We start from the raw sequence: 18471 nt of genomic DNA, 5'->3' as shown, positions 1-18471 counted from the left end.
GGCTTTTTAGGTTCTTTCTCCCACCCTGTCCTTGCCCACCACTTCCTGTTTGGAATTATATTTTATTAGCTTTTAAAGTTTTGCTTTGCTTTAATTGTATTAAGGTTGTTTTTTTCGTCCAATTAATTTTCATTGGTTTCCCATTTTTTAAAACAAATTAACAGCAAATTAATTAAAATTTAACACAGTTTTTAAAACTGACTTTCCAATATGCTTCTTTTCCCTGACTCCTTTGCTGCTTACAGTAAATTAATTGTATTACGTTTTTAACATGTTGTGAGCCGCCTTTAGGGCCACATAGGAATGAGGGAGGGAGCAAGAGGTGGGCTTAAAAATGATTTTATAAATAACTCATCGAGGAAATTAAAACTGTGTGTGTACACACGTGGTTCATAAATCTCATATATGTAAACGTGAAATACATACCTTGGGGCATACAATTGTGTACAGTAGAATAAATATTTTTATTTTTGCAATAAAAATACTACCTCGATCATGCCAGTGCTTTATTGCATTGATAATATAAATCAACCAGTTCACATGAGCTTTGTGGCCATACATTATCTGTAGAAACTCTTTAACATGCAACAGTGGCATTGGTGTTAACGGGAGAAGCATCTTTCATGGACACTGGCATTTCATCAAGAGCACCGGTGTGATGGCTTTATCGAGAGTTGAATTTTGAAATTGCTATACAGGCGATGAATTTGTTTGACAAGTTTATTCATGTAACAAGTTGGATAATCATTTGTGATTCACAATTGGGATCGCTGTGGGGCTGTTAATTTAAAACTCTCACAGTATTCCTTATCAGATATTCATTAAAGTGTTTGCGTCATGTGCAGCCAGATCTGTATTAATCACTGTGCCGTAAATTTGCCCTTCTTACAGGTTTATTGCTTTATCAGGTATTCACTTAGGATTTCACTATTCTGTCATAAAGCATTTTCCAGGCGTAAAATACAATTTTCTTATTGAGATAATATATTGTATTAATCAGGACAGCACATCAGCTGCTGTGGGCGGGAAAAAAAAAGTAAGGAAATCTGTATACTCTTGATGCGCCTGAGGATAATTTGGCAGTGCATTTTAAGGGCAAAACTTCAGGTTGCACCAGCAGCCATGTCTTAATGTAATTTCTCATTTGGGCTGAAACATTTGCAGAAAATGTTTGCCAGTTTTGCCAGGGTAGTGATTGCTTCTAAATGGAAATCTCAAATCTTGCCCTCAAAAGAGGAGTAGATTTGCAAATCAAATGAATATTTAGAACTGGCAAAGCTAACCTCAATCATAAGATATCAGTCAAATAAAATTTCTAAAAAGGAATGGAAATGTTTCGAAGATTATATGTTAAATTATTGTTCTAAGAAAGATATGCTAATATGCCTAGAGTAAAAATATAAAGTATATCTATGAACTGGAAAAGAGAAGAGATAAAAGAAATTTAAAGGATGATACATTTGGAGAATGCAGAGATAAAGGTGGAAATAGAGATTCAAAGAAGTCGAATTGTAGCGGAGGGAAGCTGTGGGTGGTGGGGGAGAGTATTATATGATGTAATATTAGTTTTCAATGTTTTTGGATTGTTTTCAATCTTTTTTATTTATTATTTTTTTTGGTATTATTTAAACAAAAAATAAATAAACATGCAAAACCTGGGGGGGGGGGGGGGGAAGAAAAAAATGTTTGCCAGTTTTAGCCTTCGTGTATCTGCTGGATTTTCCCCGCCTTGCTGGAGAGTAAAACAGTTTAAAAAACCAGGACGACAGGGTCTTGCATGGAAAAAATGGAGGGTGGGGAAGGTTCAGCACTCAACAGATTCTCTGTGTAAAATGAATTATGAGGGGAACATGGTGACTAAGAATTCAGTGTTTCAGAGCTATTATGCTGCTTAACTTCTGTGTTCCAAACCAAACACCATAGGTCAAACTTGATTAAATGTACAAGGTATAGGGCTAGATCTATGGTTTAAGAATGCATGGAGAATAGCACTTGCAGAGAAAATAACCCATTATGTAGCAGTATCAAAAGGAGGAAAGAAACAAATGCTTTCTATGCCAGTTGATGCCAATTTGTTACATATGTTAATGTGTCCAAAATGGACACATTAACATGTATTGGCTGATGTTGGCTGCATCAGTGTGGACCTTGACTTCCTAATTGCTTTCCCTTTGTCAAAGCTATGCTCATGTGTGTCCTTTCTCCTTTGGGTGCCAAAGACTCTGGTGATATAACATATAAGATCCCTGTTGAAGCAACTACAAAAATATATAGTAAGCAAACGTAAGTGAAGATAAAAAAAACCAGAATCTGAATCTGAATACTTACTAAGCTTCTAGCAAGAGTAGAGGGGGCATGTTCACATTTTTTTCTTTGTATGAAAGTTACCATGTTTATTTACTTATATCATTGCAAAATCAGTAAAAATTGTTTGGCAAAACCCCTTCTGTATTTTTACTCTTAAGCCTGGAGGAAAGTTGTTTTGTTGTCTTAGCTCCCTTTATTTGTTTTTATTGTTTTACAGTTGCTTGTTGTATAGTTGTTTGCTTTATGTTTTGTACCCTGTCTTTGTATCTATAGATGTAGGGAGGGTTATAGGTATTTTTAAATGACTAAATAAATGGGGGGGGGGGCGGTCCTGGCATGAAGAGAAAAGAGTCATGGGAGAGAGCTATGTGCACAGCCTGAGTTTTGCTTTCTGGTTTCACCGAAGCATTTCCTTTCCTGCTGTCAAAGAGAGAAGCCCCTGTGCCATCTAAATGCAAGCTAGTCTCTTCAGCAGCAGATGGCCTCTCTAGTAAAATCAAGAGGCAAAGCTCTTTTTTTGGCCGAAGGGTGTGATTCTACGCCATTTCCAGTAATGACACTGAGAGCTCACATGTGCACTTGCAAAAGAGTTCACACAAGAGAGTGCCTCTGTGTGTAGATATATTCTGTTTTTCGGAAAAGTTGTGTGAATGACTGATCTGCCCATTAAATTTTCATGTCTAGAGGTTCATCTGTTTTTAATGCCGCCGGTGAACTCTGCATAATTTTCAGTGAGGTGATATACATTCTCTTCAGAGAGTGCCCGTAGATTTCCATTTCGGCACCTATCACACAAAGACCTTAAAATGCATATTAAACTTAAGAGTCATTGAAACACACATTCGCACCCATGGCTGCCTGCCATGACCATAGCAAATATTTATGGAGGACTTTCTCTCAAACTGTACGTAAGGACACATGAGCTGACTTGAGTTGTGGCAGAGCTGGGTGAAAAAGTACCTGTGAGTAAAGAGCTATTTTTTCTGTTTTTGTAGAAAATGCTCTGTAATTGTACTGGTCTGCTCATGTCCTTATATACTGTTTGAGAAATTGTCCTCCATACAATTACCATAGAATGTGAAATCAATTAACGGTATTACACCATTGGAAAACTCACTTCAGTGCTGTTTCATAACTGCAATATTACCTTTTTGTTGTTGCTTTTTAGCCTCTCAGCAAATATCCTCCTGTGATCAACGATATCTCTTTCTGGCTGCCCTCTGAAAAATACTCCGAAAATGACTTCTATGATTTAGTTCGAACCATTGGAGGAGATGTGGTGGAAAAAGTTCACCTCATAGATGAATATACACATCCAAAGTAAGTTGGACATATCCCCCCCCCTCCCCAGTTTGATGTTTATGATGAAAAGCGCTTGTAAAAACTTACAGATCTGCCAAAAGCATATAGTGTTCAAATGTGATAAGACTGGGCCGAAGTTTAGGTGCAAATTTTGTAAATTTAGTGAAGTGTTGTTGTTTTTTTAAGTAGTTGGTATTTGCATGGCTGGATCAAGCAGAAAGGGGAAAAATAAGGAACAGCAAGCTAAAGGAAATTAATATTCGCTTGAGAAGTCATTGGGATTAGCATTGGTTGAGCAGGAAATGTATTGGTATTAATGGACTTGAGTTAAGATATTCAAGTAACAAGGACAGGAAAAAAGGAAAATAAGATGCAGGAGAATAGGTTCGGGGCAGAGAGGCAATGAGAAAACGCCCAAGGACTAGGAAGAAATTGTGAGGTTTCCATGAAGGAATATCTGGAGTTTGGCATAACAGAACCTTCTATGAAACGTTATAATGAAAGTCGACCCTGTTTATGTAAACTGTGGGTCTGAAGGCCAACAGAGAGTGTATGTCTGTCAAATGGGGCTGATTTAAATTGCTTTCCACAGTGACTTTTTTCCATGTGGCAGGCTTTTCTGCGTACAGTGGTACCTCGGATTACAGACACTTCAGGTTACAGACGCTTCAGGTTACAGACTCCGCTAACCCAGATAGTACCTCGGGTTAAGAACTTTGCTTCAGGATGAGAACAGAAATCATTCCGCGGTGGCAGCGGGAGGCCCCATTAGCTAAAGTGGTTCCTCAGGTTAATAACAGTTTCAGGTTAAGAACGGACCTCCGGAACGAATTAAATTCTTAACCCGAGGTACCACTGTATGTTGAAATTAGTCTTCTCCAGTGAAACGCAAAAAATAAGTCCATAATAGGATGGAGAAAACCACCTCATTCACGGTTGTGAGGCAATTCAGGCAAGTGAATGACTTGGCTCACACGCCACCATTGCAAAGTGGTATAAAATAAATACAGTGGTACCTCTAGTTACAAACTTAATTCGTTCCGGAGGTCCGTTCTTAACCTGAAACTGGTCTTAACTAGAGGCGTGCTTTCGCTAATGGGGTTTCTTGGTGCCGCTGTGCCGCCGGCACATGATTTCCATTCTCATCCTGGGGCAAAGTTCTCAACTCGAGGTAACTCTTCTAGGTTAGCGGAGTTTGTAACCTGAGGCATTTGTAACTCGAGGTACCACAGTATGTCCATGCCTCCCTTTATCCCTCTTACAACAACCTTGTGAAGTTGCTAATAATAATAATAATAATAATAATAATAATAATAATAATAATAATAATTTATTTATACCCCACCCATCTGACTGGGTCTCCCCAGCCACCCTGGGTGGCCTCCAACCAGATATCAAAAACTATACAGCGTCAGACATTAAAAACTTCCCTAAACAGGGCTGCCTTCAGGTGTCTTTTAAAAGTAGAATAGTTGTTTATTGCTTTGACATCTGCTGGGAGGGTGTTCCACAGGGCAGGTGCCACTATCGAAAAGGCCCTCTGCCTGGTTCCCTGTAACCTTACTTCTCGCAATGAGGGAACCGCCAGAAGGTCCTAGATCTCCGTGTCCGGGCTGGATGATGAGGGTGGAGATGCTCCTTCAGGTATACAGGGCCGAAGCTGTTTAGGGTTTAAAGGTCAGCACCAACACTTTGAATTGTGCTCGGAAACGTACTGGGAGCCAATGATGATCTTTCAGGACCGGTGTTATGTGGTCTCGGCGGCCACTCGGCGGCTTAGGATGAGAGAGAATGAATTGCGTAATGCCATTTTGTGGGTTACATGGCTGATCTGTGCTTTTAACCTCAGAGGTGAACTACAGTGCTAGTTTGCAATGAAACTGTATTTTTTATTCAAAAATAAATAAAGAGCAGCTTGGGGAGGGGGGCATTTATGAGTGGAGGAACAGGAACTGAAGTGTTACGGGTGTGAGAAACTTAGGTTGTGGAGAGGGGAAATGACTGATGGGGGAAAGTCTCAGGCAGCTCTTTCCTCTTGTTTCCACCCCAAGCGAGCTGCTTTTCATTTTAAAAAACAAACAAAATATCGGAGCTTTGTTATGCATCTCAGTATGTGATGTGTTGTTTGCCTCTTGAACTTCCAGATTTATTCATGTGAATGCACTAGCTCAAAGATACTTGGCTCTAAGTTAGATATAAAAATTATCACATGAAATAAAAGGTGACATGGTATCACAACTTCACCTCAAGCCCTCCCTTCAAGCAGTGTCGGAAGGGATTTCTGGGGTCATGTAGTCAAACTCTTGCTGATGTAGGCAATCCAATACACTAACATTCCTGATAGGTTGACCATCTGGCCTCTAACAAAGGAGAGTGTGTCACCTTCTTAGAGACATATTCCAGTCTCTTTTTGTTACACACAATAAAGCAGAATATCTTTATGTTTGAGATTTCCTTTATCTAGCACAGGAAACTGGGCCTTGCATTGCGAGGCCTGACAGGAGGAATACTTCTTTTTGCATGGTTAGGTAAAGAGAGATACGTACAGAAGGAGCTAGGAAGAAATACATAAAACTCTAATCCAGAAATGAACTGTGCTGTCAGTGGTACGTAGGAAGTAAATTTTTAATCAGAACAACTAAAAATACCTTGGAAAAGGCATCAGGGGAGACAGTAAGCAACAAAATTGATTTTGCTGCTTTTCTGCTGCATCGCTGTTGTCTTTTTTTTAAAAAAGAGAAAAGGCACGGGGAGTGAAATCTCTTTCTGGGTTTGAGTGATATGCTTGTTTACTTTCTTGAAGCAGAGTTGCTCATTTGTAACTGTCTAAAGCAAATATTTATACTGTGGAAAGGAAAGCTAATAGCACTTGTTATTTAGTTAGATATGTTAGCATTTTAAAATCCTTGGGTATGCTACGAGTCTTGGGATATAATGATCTTAGTCTCATCCTTGAATTCACGTATTTTGAGAGGAGGGGTGGGAAATGTTGGCTAATATTGTCTTCTAAATGCAATCCCATCCATTCATAGCTTTATTATTTTTATGTCTTCTAAGAGCTGTTTTATATGAGATCCTCTCATTTTATTACTCCTAGATGAGGCGGTTTCTCCTACCCAAATTTCTCTCACATTGCAGTGCTTAATTTTCTTTTTTAAAGATCATGGCTACGAATAGTGTGGTTTTGGGAGGTGGGTGGTTTTGGGTGGTTTATTAAAAAAACCACATGTCTTGCTTGAATTTTACCTTGCAAAATATGCAAGACCATGAAGAAGCATTGCTACTAGAATTACACAAATGAAAACCTAATCAGTTTCACCTTCAGCACCTTGTTGTTCCTTCTCTCTAAGCACACAGCAATTTTCAAAGGGTATTACGTTTAACTGCTGACCTAGCAAAGTCATGGGAAATAGCTTCACACACAAAACACCAGCAAAAGAGCAGGGAAGCCTTGACACCAGCCATCAGAGGATAGAGATTTTCTATTAATGAGCTGTATCCTTTCATACACAAGATCATTCTCGTCTTTGCTCAAATAAAAGCATATCTTATTGGCCAAGCTTGGAGCGAAGGGGAAGCCTTTGGTTTTACACAACTGATGTTTTGTGTTTGCTTGTAGTGCAATATCTCCCTTAAACTTTACGGTGCAGCAATGAAACTTGCAACTTGCAGGAAATATTCCTGTGTTTCATGTACAAATATGGGCCAGGCCCAGCCACTTATTTCCAAGCAGTGTAAGAAATTGGATTATTTCCCTTGAAAACTAAAGAAAATAAAAGTTGGTATGTACATTTAGGGCATAATTCCTTTGTTTCAAGTTCAAATGAAACAGGCAGTTCGTCCAGTTTTGAAGTGGGCAGGAGAGTATACTAGTGTACATTGTAGACAATGATATAGAACTCCTTTGATGCCCTGGAATGTTGATTAATATCTTGGGATGCTGTTTAATAGCCTAGCTTCTCAGGGAATGGAGCTCAACTCAGGAGCTTGTTGCATTTTATGTGTGGATTTAAATATCCACTTGACAAAGGAAAAACCCCTTACACAGGCCTGAGGGTAGTATGATCAAGAGAGGGTGGGTCAGGGGTGGAAAGCTGTGAAAAGAGATCCAGGAAACTGAGTAGCTAAGACAAAGGAAGCCCATTATTATTACTATTATCATTACTATATTTCTTAAGGCAAAGGTAGCTCATCATCATCAGTAGTAGTAATTTATCAATGATTAACACTTGCTGCTACTATTATTATTTCAATTTCTTACCTTCACCATAAGGTCCCAGACTGGGTTGCAATAATTTAAAAATACAACATTAAATTCAGTTTAAAATGAATTTTTTTGAGATGCAAAAACTAGGAAGCATCCATAATGAACCCACAAACAAAGGAGATGATGTCCTAAGTTGCTGAAAAAAATGTGGATATTTTTCTTTTCTTCAGCCTTAGAATTTGCCCGGTGCATTTTGTTCTGTTGTTCTTAAAGGCCTTCCTGAGGGGTCGGAATGAAAAGCAGCCTAGACATCTCTATTAATAGTACCGCTTGTTCACATTAACTTGTAACTGACATCAGTATATACAGTATTAAAAGGCATCAGTATTCAGGAAGTTGAGGGAAAGACGGGCTAATGAGAGAAAAAATGTGGGAAAACATCACAGGGGACTAAGGACAAGAAGAGCTCTGACTGACTGACTGGAGAAGTGGGAGAAGGGACAGACAAGACCTGTAACAGGCACTAATGCAGCAAACATGGAGTTTTGTTGTCTTATTCTGAAATGAAACTTCTTGAGCCAGGTGATCTACTAGTGTTTTTGTTCCGCTTAATCATTTACCTGAGGTTTTATGGTGTCAGGGGGCAAGGAGGTTGGCTGCTGCTGCACTTTTTCTTCTGCCTCGTGACGATTAGACGGTGTCTTGTAAAACTCGGGATGAGGATGAGGTCATCCTTTCCTACTTCCGTCTCCACTCCCTCACTTCTGTGAGACTCTGTTCTCACGCTCTCCTTGTGAGGTGCTTATGGGCATCCGGTTGGCCTCTGCGAGAATAGGATGTTCAATTGAAAGAGTCTTCGGCCTCATCCAGCAGGGCTTTTCTTAACATTCTCATGATGCACAGCACCGATAATCACAAATGAGTGATTCTGAGGGGATGGGAGCTCAAGCGATCTCTTTCCAGGTAAAAGCGATGCTCTGTGCTTGGCGCTTGATAGGAGAAGGTCCAAATGTGCCTGTAATGAAGGATAGTGTTCGAAGAGGCGTATGACGGGTGACAGCTGTGCTTTGCCCGTTTTATTCAAGCATCCGCAGGAGTCAGCTGTTTAGTGTATGATTTGTTAAATACCCTAATTCCCATGGTGATCCCTGCAGCCAAGGATACATGTCCTGCAATTACCTTTAGGGGAAGAAAGAACAGATGAACGTGAATGTTGTCGCTGGCACTCACGCAGCACAAGGGAGAGCTATATCCTTTCATCAAAAAGCTGTCCCTGATGGACAATGTGTGTGTCTTTTTCCCCAGCTGGTCTTTCTGGACTAAGGAGACTGTTGCCTGCTTTAGTAGTACACATCACGACCCAGCATACTAGCATGCAACCGGCCAAAATGAGCTTTAAGGAGGGGATCATGAGATCCCCAAACTTGTGCTTGCCTTGTAAGGTTAATGTTCATCTAGGGGTGGCGAGCATTTGCAAAGGGAAACCATCGCCCAGGAGGGAATATTTAACATTTCCTCTGCCTAGTTCTTTCCCACATCCCCTTTCCCCAACTGTTGTTTCCCCAGCTAAAGCTCAGAGACCAGAAATAAACCAGGGGTAGTGGTGGAAGGGCGGAGTTTGCAGAAGATAACTGGTGGGTAAGGGTAAAAGTAAAGGGACCCCTGACCATTAGGTCCAGTCGTGGCCGACTCTGGGGTTGCGGTGCTCATCTCTCTTTATTGGCCGAGGGAGCCAATAAAGTTTCCAGGTCATGTGGCCAGCATGACTAAGCCGCTTCTGGCGAACCAGAGCAGTGCACGGAAACACCGTTTACCTTCCCGCCGGAGCAGTACCTATTTATCTACTTGCACTTTGACGTGTTTTTGAACTGTTAGGTTGGCAGGAGCAGGGACTGAGCAACAGGAGCTCACCCCGTCGCGGGGATTCGAACCACCGACCTTCTGATCGGCAAGTCCTACGTTCTGTGGTTTAACCCACAGCGCCACCATGTCCGTAGAGGAATGCTTAAGCAACTTCTTCCCTTCTGGCATTTTTTTCTCTGAGAGTGCCCCACTGCCCCCAAACTGCCATTGCCTGAGCAATGGGGGCTTTGGGGATCTGTATTTGCTGCAATAATGTGTACTTTTGCCCTCATAAAATGTAAGCTGAGATTACAGGGGGGCAGGCTGTGGAAATGAATGAGCTTCAGAAAGTTTGAGGGTGGTAAAGCCGGTTGTGACTTGGAGCTTGAATCTGAGCAAAGGCCACCCAGTTATTCCTATAAATCCAGCCCTAAATCTCCACCATAAACATATAATAACTGGCCTGATGTTACATTTGCAGTTAGATGTACTTTCGAGGTCAGCCCCTGTTCATGAGTAATGGATGCCCCCTGGTTGGAAAATTTTAATCTGGAATGTTAAATCACCATCTTTAAAACAACAGGCAAAGGTAACAACGAAACCACTTGGCTAAGCACACATTGAGGTGATTGACTGTTATAGTTATTGTAATGATCAATTGGGTTAATATTCTGTTTTACTATTGCGGCGTATACAAAAATTCATATTTAGCTGATAGATTGTAACTACCCCTGAGAAACCCCTGAGGACTCACCAAGGAAAGAATCCTATTAAGCAACAGAATGTTCTTCCAGTACCTTAGACTCTTGATCATATAAACAGGAACTGGGGAATGCCTTTCTGCAGCACATTTCTAGATGGTTAGTCCCTGTAACCTGCATCTAGAATATTGGTGTTTTAGATAGTGGTAAAGCTTTTGATATTCAACAGACTATTGTATTTTAATATTTGTTGGAAGCCACCCAAAGTAGCTGGGGAAACCCAGCTGGATGGGCAGGCTATAAATAATAAATTGTTATGATTATATATTATTATTATTTAAAAACAACAACACCCACACAATTGATTCATTAATGTCACATCATAATTCCATGCATGTTGGAGAGGTGAATGTAACGTACAGTGGTGCCTCGCAAGACGAAAATAATCCCTTCCGCGAGTCTCTTCGTCTAGCGGTTTTTTCGTCTTGCGAAGCAACCCGATTAGCGCTATCAGCGGCTTAGTGGTTTAGCGGCTATTAAAGGCTTAGCGGCTTAGCGGCTAAAAGGCTATTAGCGGATTAGCAGCTTAGAAAAAGGGGGGGAAGCGAAAGCCCATAGGGAAAATCGTCTTGCGAAGCAACTGAAAAACGGAAAACCCTTTCGTCTAGCGGGTTTTTCGTCTTGCGAGGCATTCGTTTTGCGGGGCACCACTGTATCTTCTTACAGTGAGCAAGGCAATGTCCTGTAAAGCTTTACCTTTCAGAATCTTCCACACTTCTGGTTGGGTGCCACAATACCATCTGGGCATGCACTAAGAATTCAATAGCAATTCTCGAAAATATTTATCTGGATGTTGTGCCACGAAGAGACCACTCTCCGGGCATTCAGAGATCCATAATCACATCAGCAACTCAACTCAACTCATTAGGCTTCCACTGAAGAAGGCATCAGTGGTGTATCAGGTCTCTGTAAGAGTTTGGTTCTTTCTAAGATGCTGTAAATGCAGCCTGGTTCAGGTAAATGCTCTGTTGCTGGTATCTAGCCTATAATTCTTGAAAAGAACATCCTTTAATCACATAATGGATGAGTGACTGACACCAGCATTATTCGCCCACTTCTGTCTCCCCAGACACCATTCGGGATGTCTCCCTTTCTATGTTCAGGAAGAACTGTGGGTCTTCAAGTGGGTGCCTGTAAAATGAACTTATTGTTGATGAAGCATCTGAGCAGCCTCTTCAGAGAGACAGAAGATGTTGTAATAGAAAAGCTCTGTGCACTGCATGTTGGAGGAAGGAATGGAAGCAGAGAGGGAGAAGAATTACTGAGGTCTAAAATTTATAATGGGGCCAGAAGTACGTTTGTTCTCTCTCACAGTTACCACTGTGAGTTTCAGAACTCCTCTTTTAACAATAGCTGACTTTGGATCCTTTCAGAGAGTGCTGTTTAATGTCTATTTACAAAGTATTTCCCCTGCTTTAGTATTCCGCACACAGTGCTTCTAAACTCTCATACCCATGTAATTATCTGCTGCGATAGGGATAGGGATGGGGGATAAATTCATTTTTGTTTGCATGGTAATGAGAAACTATCTAGTGCATACTTTTAAAACCAATACACAAGCTGAAACACAGCTATCTGAAATTAGCATTTCTCTGAATTTTGCAGTTCAGTTGTCCAGCCAGAAAATGTGTACAAAAATGTGTATATTTGTTGAAAGCATGCTTGAAAATGCATACATTTGTGAAAACAACATAGAAGAATACAATATTTTAGAGGAAATTGCTTGCAAAACAGTGTATATTAGTCAAAACTGCATGCAAAAAATGTCTATATTAAGAGAAATTTGCATGATAATGCTGATGAATTTTCCTGAGGATTTATGTCATATATGCAGGCTGCTCTGGAAATGTGGAAAATTGAACTTAAGGCTGGTAAAATGAGAAACTGAGCGAAACTGAAATTGGCAGATTCATACATCCCTTAAGAAACTTATACCATAAGCAGCCTTTCTCAACCTTGGGTTTCCAGGTGTTTCTGGACTACAACTCCCATCATCCCTAGCTAGCGGGACCAGTGGTCAGGGATGATGGGAGTTTAGTCCAATAAAATATGGGGACGAAAGGCTGCCATAGGGTGTCCCTCACCAATCCAGTGCTCTCCAGAAGTTTTGGATAACTACTCCCATCAATTCCAGCCAGTACAACTGAGCTGGCTGCGGCTGGTGGAAGTTGTTGTCCAAAACATCCTGAGAGCACAAGGTTTGCAAAGCTTACCATAGGACATCAGAGTGTGGGGACAGGAAGAAGGGCAAGAGAAATGGCCACAGTTGTGGGAGCTTGGTCCCTCATGTCCCTTGTTTGATCACTTCTAACCAGACCATTGCCCGCTAAAAGCACTGAATAAATCACAACAGTAACACCAGGCATATTTCCTGAGCAGTGCTTTGGAAAATGCCACAGAAGATCTTGGACCATTTGAGCGTGTGGCTCAGCGAACCTTTTGCTCCGTGAAAAAAAATATGAAGTTATGTTCTTCACCTCTCTGAGCGCATTATGATTCTCAGTGAGCATATGCAATGAGAAAACAAGTGTCCCCGAGCGTAGCAAGGGAGCCTTCCTCTGCACCTGGCTTGGCGCTTTAGTGCTTAACAGGTAGTGCCTGGATGAAAAGGGCATTTATTATGATATATGATTTCATGTATAGGCATTCTCTTTCGTCTTCACAGATAGCACAGCAGGTGCTCAGCCTGAAAGGGTTGGGGCTGTTGTTAAGGAGCCTGAAGTGGCCCATCTCACTTCAGAATCTGCCGCCTGTCATTTAAGGCAGGGATGGGCAAACTTTTTCATCCCAAGGGCCACATTCCCCACTGCCGAGGTGCTGAGGTTGGGGAGCCAGGGGTGCAGCAAATCATCGCTTACAATCTTGCAATTACAGCTTGATATATATATTATGAAAATGGATACAGTTGTGAGTTTGAATATCCCTCCACTCTCCCAAGTTCCTTTTATGCTTTTTTTGAAATTAACTGTTTCACCTTTTTTCTGTGCCAAAAACAATCATCCTTAAAGACAGGTTAGTTTCAATGCAAATTGCATAGAGAGTGTAAATCAAATCTGCTCTGTCATCCTGTAATCCTTAATTGTTGTGAGGACACGGTGCCCCTTCAGATATGAGGTGTGTTTTCTTTCTCTTTTGAGCCAAGTGACTAATTTTCAGCCTTTTATTGTGTCCTGATAATCATTCCAAATGTCTGCTTGATCTAGTCAGAAGCAAATTTGGGGGAAGGGAAGAATGAGCAGGGAAGTGGAACGGCAAAAAAGACAGCTGCGATATTAGGAATGGTGTCTGTGCCTGTCTCTGTGTGGGGAAAAAGAGAGAAATATTGCAAAATCTAGTGTGTGGTTAGTTGTGGCCAATTGCCCCCATGCTTTTTCTCCTGTTGCAATCCTGTACAACTTGCGACCCACCAAGTCAAATGTAGCCCACTGCACAGTGGCCTACCAGGCCACTAAATTTATAGTTATGGGTACTTAACAAAAACAGCAAATTTATTGAGACCTCAGAAGGTGAGCTGGAAGGCTGCATTCAGCTTGGTGGGTTCTAAGTTATATAGGCCAGACCATTAACTAAAGAAGATAGAAGACTTCCTTAAGCAGAGCCGGACTATGAATTAATCAAGCTCAGTATGGAGTTCTTTGGCTTTGCAGGCCAGTTCCTTTTCTGAGCCTCTTTTAGCTCTAGAATGGCAATATCCTTTTAGAGGTGTTTGCAATGCTTGTGCCGTCATTTATGGGCAACCCAGTCAGATGGGCAGCATAATAATAATAATAATAATAATAATAATAATAATAATAATAATGCTATTTTTCTAGAAAAGGAGGTGCCAGAACTCATCATGAAGCCTCCCTGTTCTCTTATAATGGCAATGGTGTATACCTGAGTGGTGCCGGAACTGAGTTCCGGCTAGAAAACAAGCCCTGATTATAGTTACTGTTATTGAGACAAGATTGTTCATTGGCACAGTTTTGCTGAATCCCACCGGTTCCTTGCCACATTGGAATACAGTTGTACCTTGGGCTACAGACACTTTGAGTTACAGACGCTTCAGGTTACAAACTCCGCTAACCAGGAAGTGGTTGCTCCAGGTTAAGAACTTTGCCCCAGAATAAGAACGGAAATATCACATCTCACGCCAGCGGCGCAGCGGCAGCAGGAGGCCCCATTAGCGAAAGCGTGCCTCAGGTTAAGAACGGACCTCTGGAACGAATTAAGTTCTTAAACCGAGGTACCACTGTATTTTATTGCAGCAGGTGCATAGTAGAAGCTACACCTCATAAAACAGCTTGCATCACGGAGCAACCATGTAATGTTTCAAGCAACTCTCACATGGTATTTATGCATTTATTTGAATGGTTATGATCTGCATTTTCATAAAATTTATCAAGGCGGCTTACAACATAAAATACAATAAAACCAAGGTATGCACACACACATAGATAAAGCATCAGTATGGTAGTCATTATTGTTTGACATGGCCATTAGCACCTTCCTTAATGTTCAGATGGATACAGAAAAAATCATGTCCTTCTGTCCAACATGAGTGGATGAGTTGGCTTTTATAATAACAACAACAACAAAAAAACCAAAACCCTTGTTTATTATATGGTGTGGAGGTTTGCATTCACTTTAAGCACGTCATAAAGTATCTCAGAATGCCATTTGCCTTTACTACTGTGTTTCAGCCTGAGCTTTTTCAAGGTCCCTGTAAAGCAAATCTCTTTTATGGGAGGAAGCCTTGCTTGTCTTATAATTCAAGAGTTTTATCTTCACAAAACATTCCCTTGGGAATAGGCCTGCCTAATTTCTTTTAAACTTTTCAGATAATCTGATGGGACTTGACATGTGAGGGTGGGAAGCTGAACCTTCTCTCTAGCTTTTGAATGCTGCACTGCTTTCCGGTGGGCGGAGTTGATGTCAAACAAGAGACTTTTTTTAATACTGACAGTGCTAAGTGCCTAGTTCGTTTTATGTGTATTAATGACTGAAAACATCTCAGGAAGGTGATATTCCTCGTTCCCTGTTTTGAATACACACAATGAGGTTTAATAAAGAAAAAAAAAGCAGCAACAAATTGGCTACTATGTGTTAGGGATGGCAAACCTGTAGCCTTCCAGAGGTAGTAGCTGGGCTACAACATATGGAAGACCACAGGCTCATCACTGCTATGTGTGAAAATCGTTGATTTCTGAGAGCTACCCCATTGGACCAGTCTACACATTACAAACGCCACACAAAAGGCACAAGTCAGGAGGCTAAGCAAAGAACTTTGTTGTCCCTCTGCAACAGGAACATAACCACAATTGGCAACTCCTGACTCTAAGATGCAAATAAGTCTAGTGCCACCTAATGACGAAACTGTATAATGGCACTATCCACAGAGAAGTCACCTGGAACAACCGCCTCTTAGCTGCTAACAAAAATATATGGCAGAGGCATGGAGTCACCTGGCAGACTGTGCTAATATAGTACTACAGTGGTACCTCGGGTTAAGTACTTAATTCGTTCTGGAGGTCCATTCTTAACCTGAAGCTGTTCTTAACCTGAAGCACCACTTTAGCTAATGGGGCCTCCCTCTGCCACCGCCACGCAATTTCTGTTCTCATCCTGAAGCAAAGTTCTTAACCTGAGGTACTATTTCTGGGTTAGCAGAGTCTGTACGCTGAAGGGTATGTAACCTGAAGCGTATGTAACCCGAGGTACCACTGTACATTGAATTTCCTCATGGCGGCCATAATTTGAGGCCCAGTAGAAAATGAGAAGTGTGCCTAAACTTTGGGCTGGATTGCAGTTGGCAGTTCTGGGGGCTAAGAAATGTGCAGCTGAGCTTGCAGAAATGTCATGTCGCTCCCAGGATGTGACAACTTTTACGCACAGAAGCACCAGGTCAGAAGCAATTTTTCCCATGTTTGCATCCATGGAGCCATTCTCGGTGCTGCATTTTCCAGGGGCCAAATCAATCCTAAATTGCCCAGAAGAACAGGCACAAATGCCACAAAGAGGATATTCTTACCTTTGCCATAGTTTACTTTGCATATCACTATCTAATTAAGCTACTTTGGGTTATGTAGCCTTACAACACACACACACACACACACACACACACACACACACATTTTTTGGTTTTGTTATCTCTTCAAAAAATCCTCTTTCAAGCCCTCAAGCAAAAGGATCAATTGTTTTTGCTGAAATACATTCTGCCTTCTCTGGCATCCTCCCCCCCTCCCAAAAAACATTTATTCTACAGTGATATTGGCATGACACCGTACAGGGAAATAGAAAAATGTATCATATTCCTCTTTATAGAAATTCTAGTATGTGGAACTGATTGTTGTGTAAAATACATATGCACACAGAATCCTGTATTCTACATATGCACAAGTGCCTTTGCATATACACACATTATTTTAATTTTGCTGCATCTTAGGTAAGCAGCTTTTAAAACCAACCACAACTCGAAGCTAAACTTGTATGATGAACCCACAGTGCAATCATTCTCCCTTAAATCCATCCACTTCACTGTCTGCTCATATTTTTCAAATCTCAGCCCTCTCTCTGCAGATGCAGGGTGAAGGATTGGTGCTGTTGCTCTGCTTATCTAAGATCATTTCCTGCATTCCTTTCACTTCTCTCCCACTGTCACCATTTACTTAAACACTCAATTCATCCTTTATTGTGGTCATGATTTGACTTTTCACTAGCAACTTTGTTTGTGTGTGTGGCATGGGAAAATAGCTCTTTTTATTATTGTTGCTTTTGAAAAAAGATAGAGGGATTTGTGTGTGTGTGTGTGTGTGTGTGTGTGTGTGTTTGACCATGCACTAGAGAGACTGAGTGCACAATTTCCAAAGGTAAAAAGAAATAAATAAACTGATGGACAGTATTTTCAAACAGTGGGAGATTTAAAATAGCATGGATTTGTGTGCATGGGTTTATCTGTGCTAACAGCCTCACCCAACAGGTACCTGTGACACCTGATGCCATCACCTTCCCAAAATCAAATGATGTGCAGGCACAGTCATGGCTCTTAGTGGGCAAGAAGTCTTCCTTTTCAGCATTTGCTGTGAAGTGGCAGTAACTATCAGAGGACACAACAGGAAACAGAATTGTCCACTATTGCCACTTTCCAGATACTGTGGTTTTCCCAGAGGGACTCCATGGCTGTGACTAGCAAGCGGTGGAACTCCTGAAACTGGAATTGCAGAACAGCAGCATAGATGCCACTAACCAAAAGTCCCTCTAAAGAGGTATACCCACCTCCTCTCCTTTGTATCATTCCTCTATTTTGATTATTGGGCACCCATGCAATTCCAGGGAGGCTCTCTTGCCCTCTCTCAGGGAGTAATTGTTTGGAAACAGCTAAAAATCGTGAAGCGGCAAAGCCAAAACACGAGTGTTTCCATTTCGCTGATGCATATCACAATGTAATAAAACAATCTCTCCCGTCTGTAGCAGTGTGTTCAAATAATTTGCACATTGTTCAAGGACTGACATGTACTCTATATTCATTGCAAACTGATTAATCCACCACTGCATGACTAATATATTCTCGATAGAGACACAGAGTTTTTCTGATTCCGTTCATTCGGAGAAAGTGTCAGCTAAATATCACTTGGCATAACACGTTGTTAATACAATGCTGGTTTGCACAGATAACAGGATAGCAGTTTTATTTTGTTTTTGTGAGTTTTACAATCCAAGGTTGGAGCAGCGGATTCTATTTCAGATGCAACTCTTTGGAGTTGCCCAGGGAGGGGATAGTAAATCTTAAACAGTCGTGCTGGGTCCGGCAGCCTATACTGGGAGATCTTTATCCACCTTTCGCTTCCTGTTGTTGCTGCTCTCCTGCTTAGATCAACATGCAATTAGAAGTTGGAGCCACCTAAACACCCTGTCCCATCCTTGCCTCAGGGCTGTCGAATATCACTTTACTATGCACATTTCATAGGAAATAATCCTTGAAAAGTTGCTAAGTAATAGTGGTGTAAGATAGCAGTTTATTGGGCGTAGGTAAAGGTAAAGGGACCTCTGACCATTAGGTCCAGTTGTGGCCGA

General features: G+C 41.2%; 1 protein-coding gene and 1 long non-coding RNA gene across 4 annotated transcripts in view; both read left to right on the top strand.

The window, feature by feature from the left end:
- Window positions 1–18471, top strand: part of FARS2 (phenylalanyl-tRNA synthetase 2, mitochondrial) — a 200602-nt gene that overhangs the window by 136849 nt on the left and 45282 nt on the right. For all 3 annotated transcript variants that reach the window (XM_077933307.1, XM_077933305.1, XM_077933306.1), the window contains one exon: window positions 3476–3627. In XM_077933307.1, the coding sequence (XP_077789433.1) occupies window positions 3476–3627 (152 nt within the window). The remainder of the gene's footprint in view (window positions 1–3475; window positions 3628–18471) is intronic.
- LOC144328731 (uncharacterized) lies at window positions 5193–12138 on the top strand. Its single transcript, XR_013394025.1, has 2 exons — window positions 5193–8779; window positions 11489–12138. It is a non-coding gene; the product is annotated as an uncharacterized LOC144328731 (long non-coding RNA).

Source organism: Podarcis muralis, chromosome 8 (genome assembly GCF_964188315.1).
Source record: "Podarcis muralis chromosome 8, rPodMur119.hap1.1, whole genome shotgun sequence".
NCBI lineage: Eukaryota > Metazoa > Chordata > Lepidosauria > Squamata > Lacertidae > Podarcis > Podarcis muralis.
This window is presented reverse-complemented; position numbering and strand designations above follow the sequence as displayed.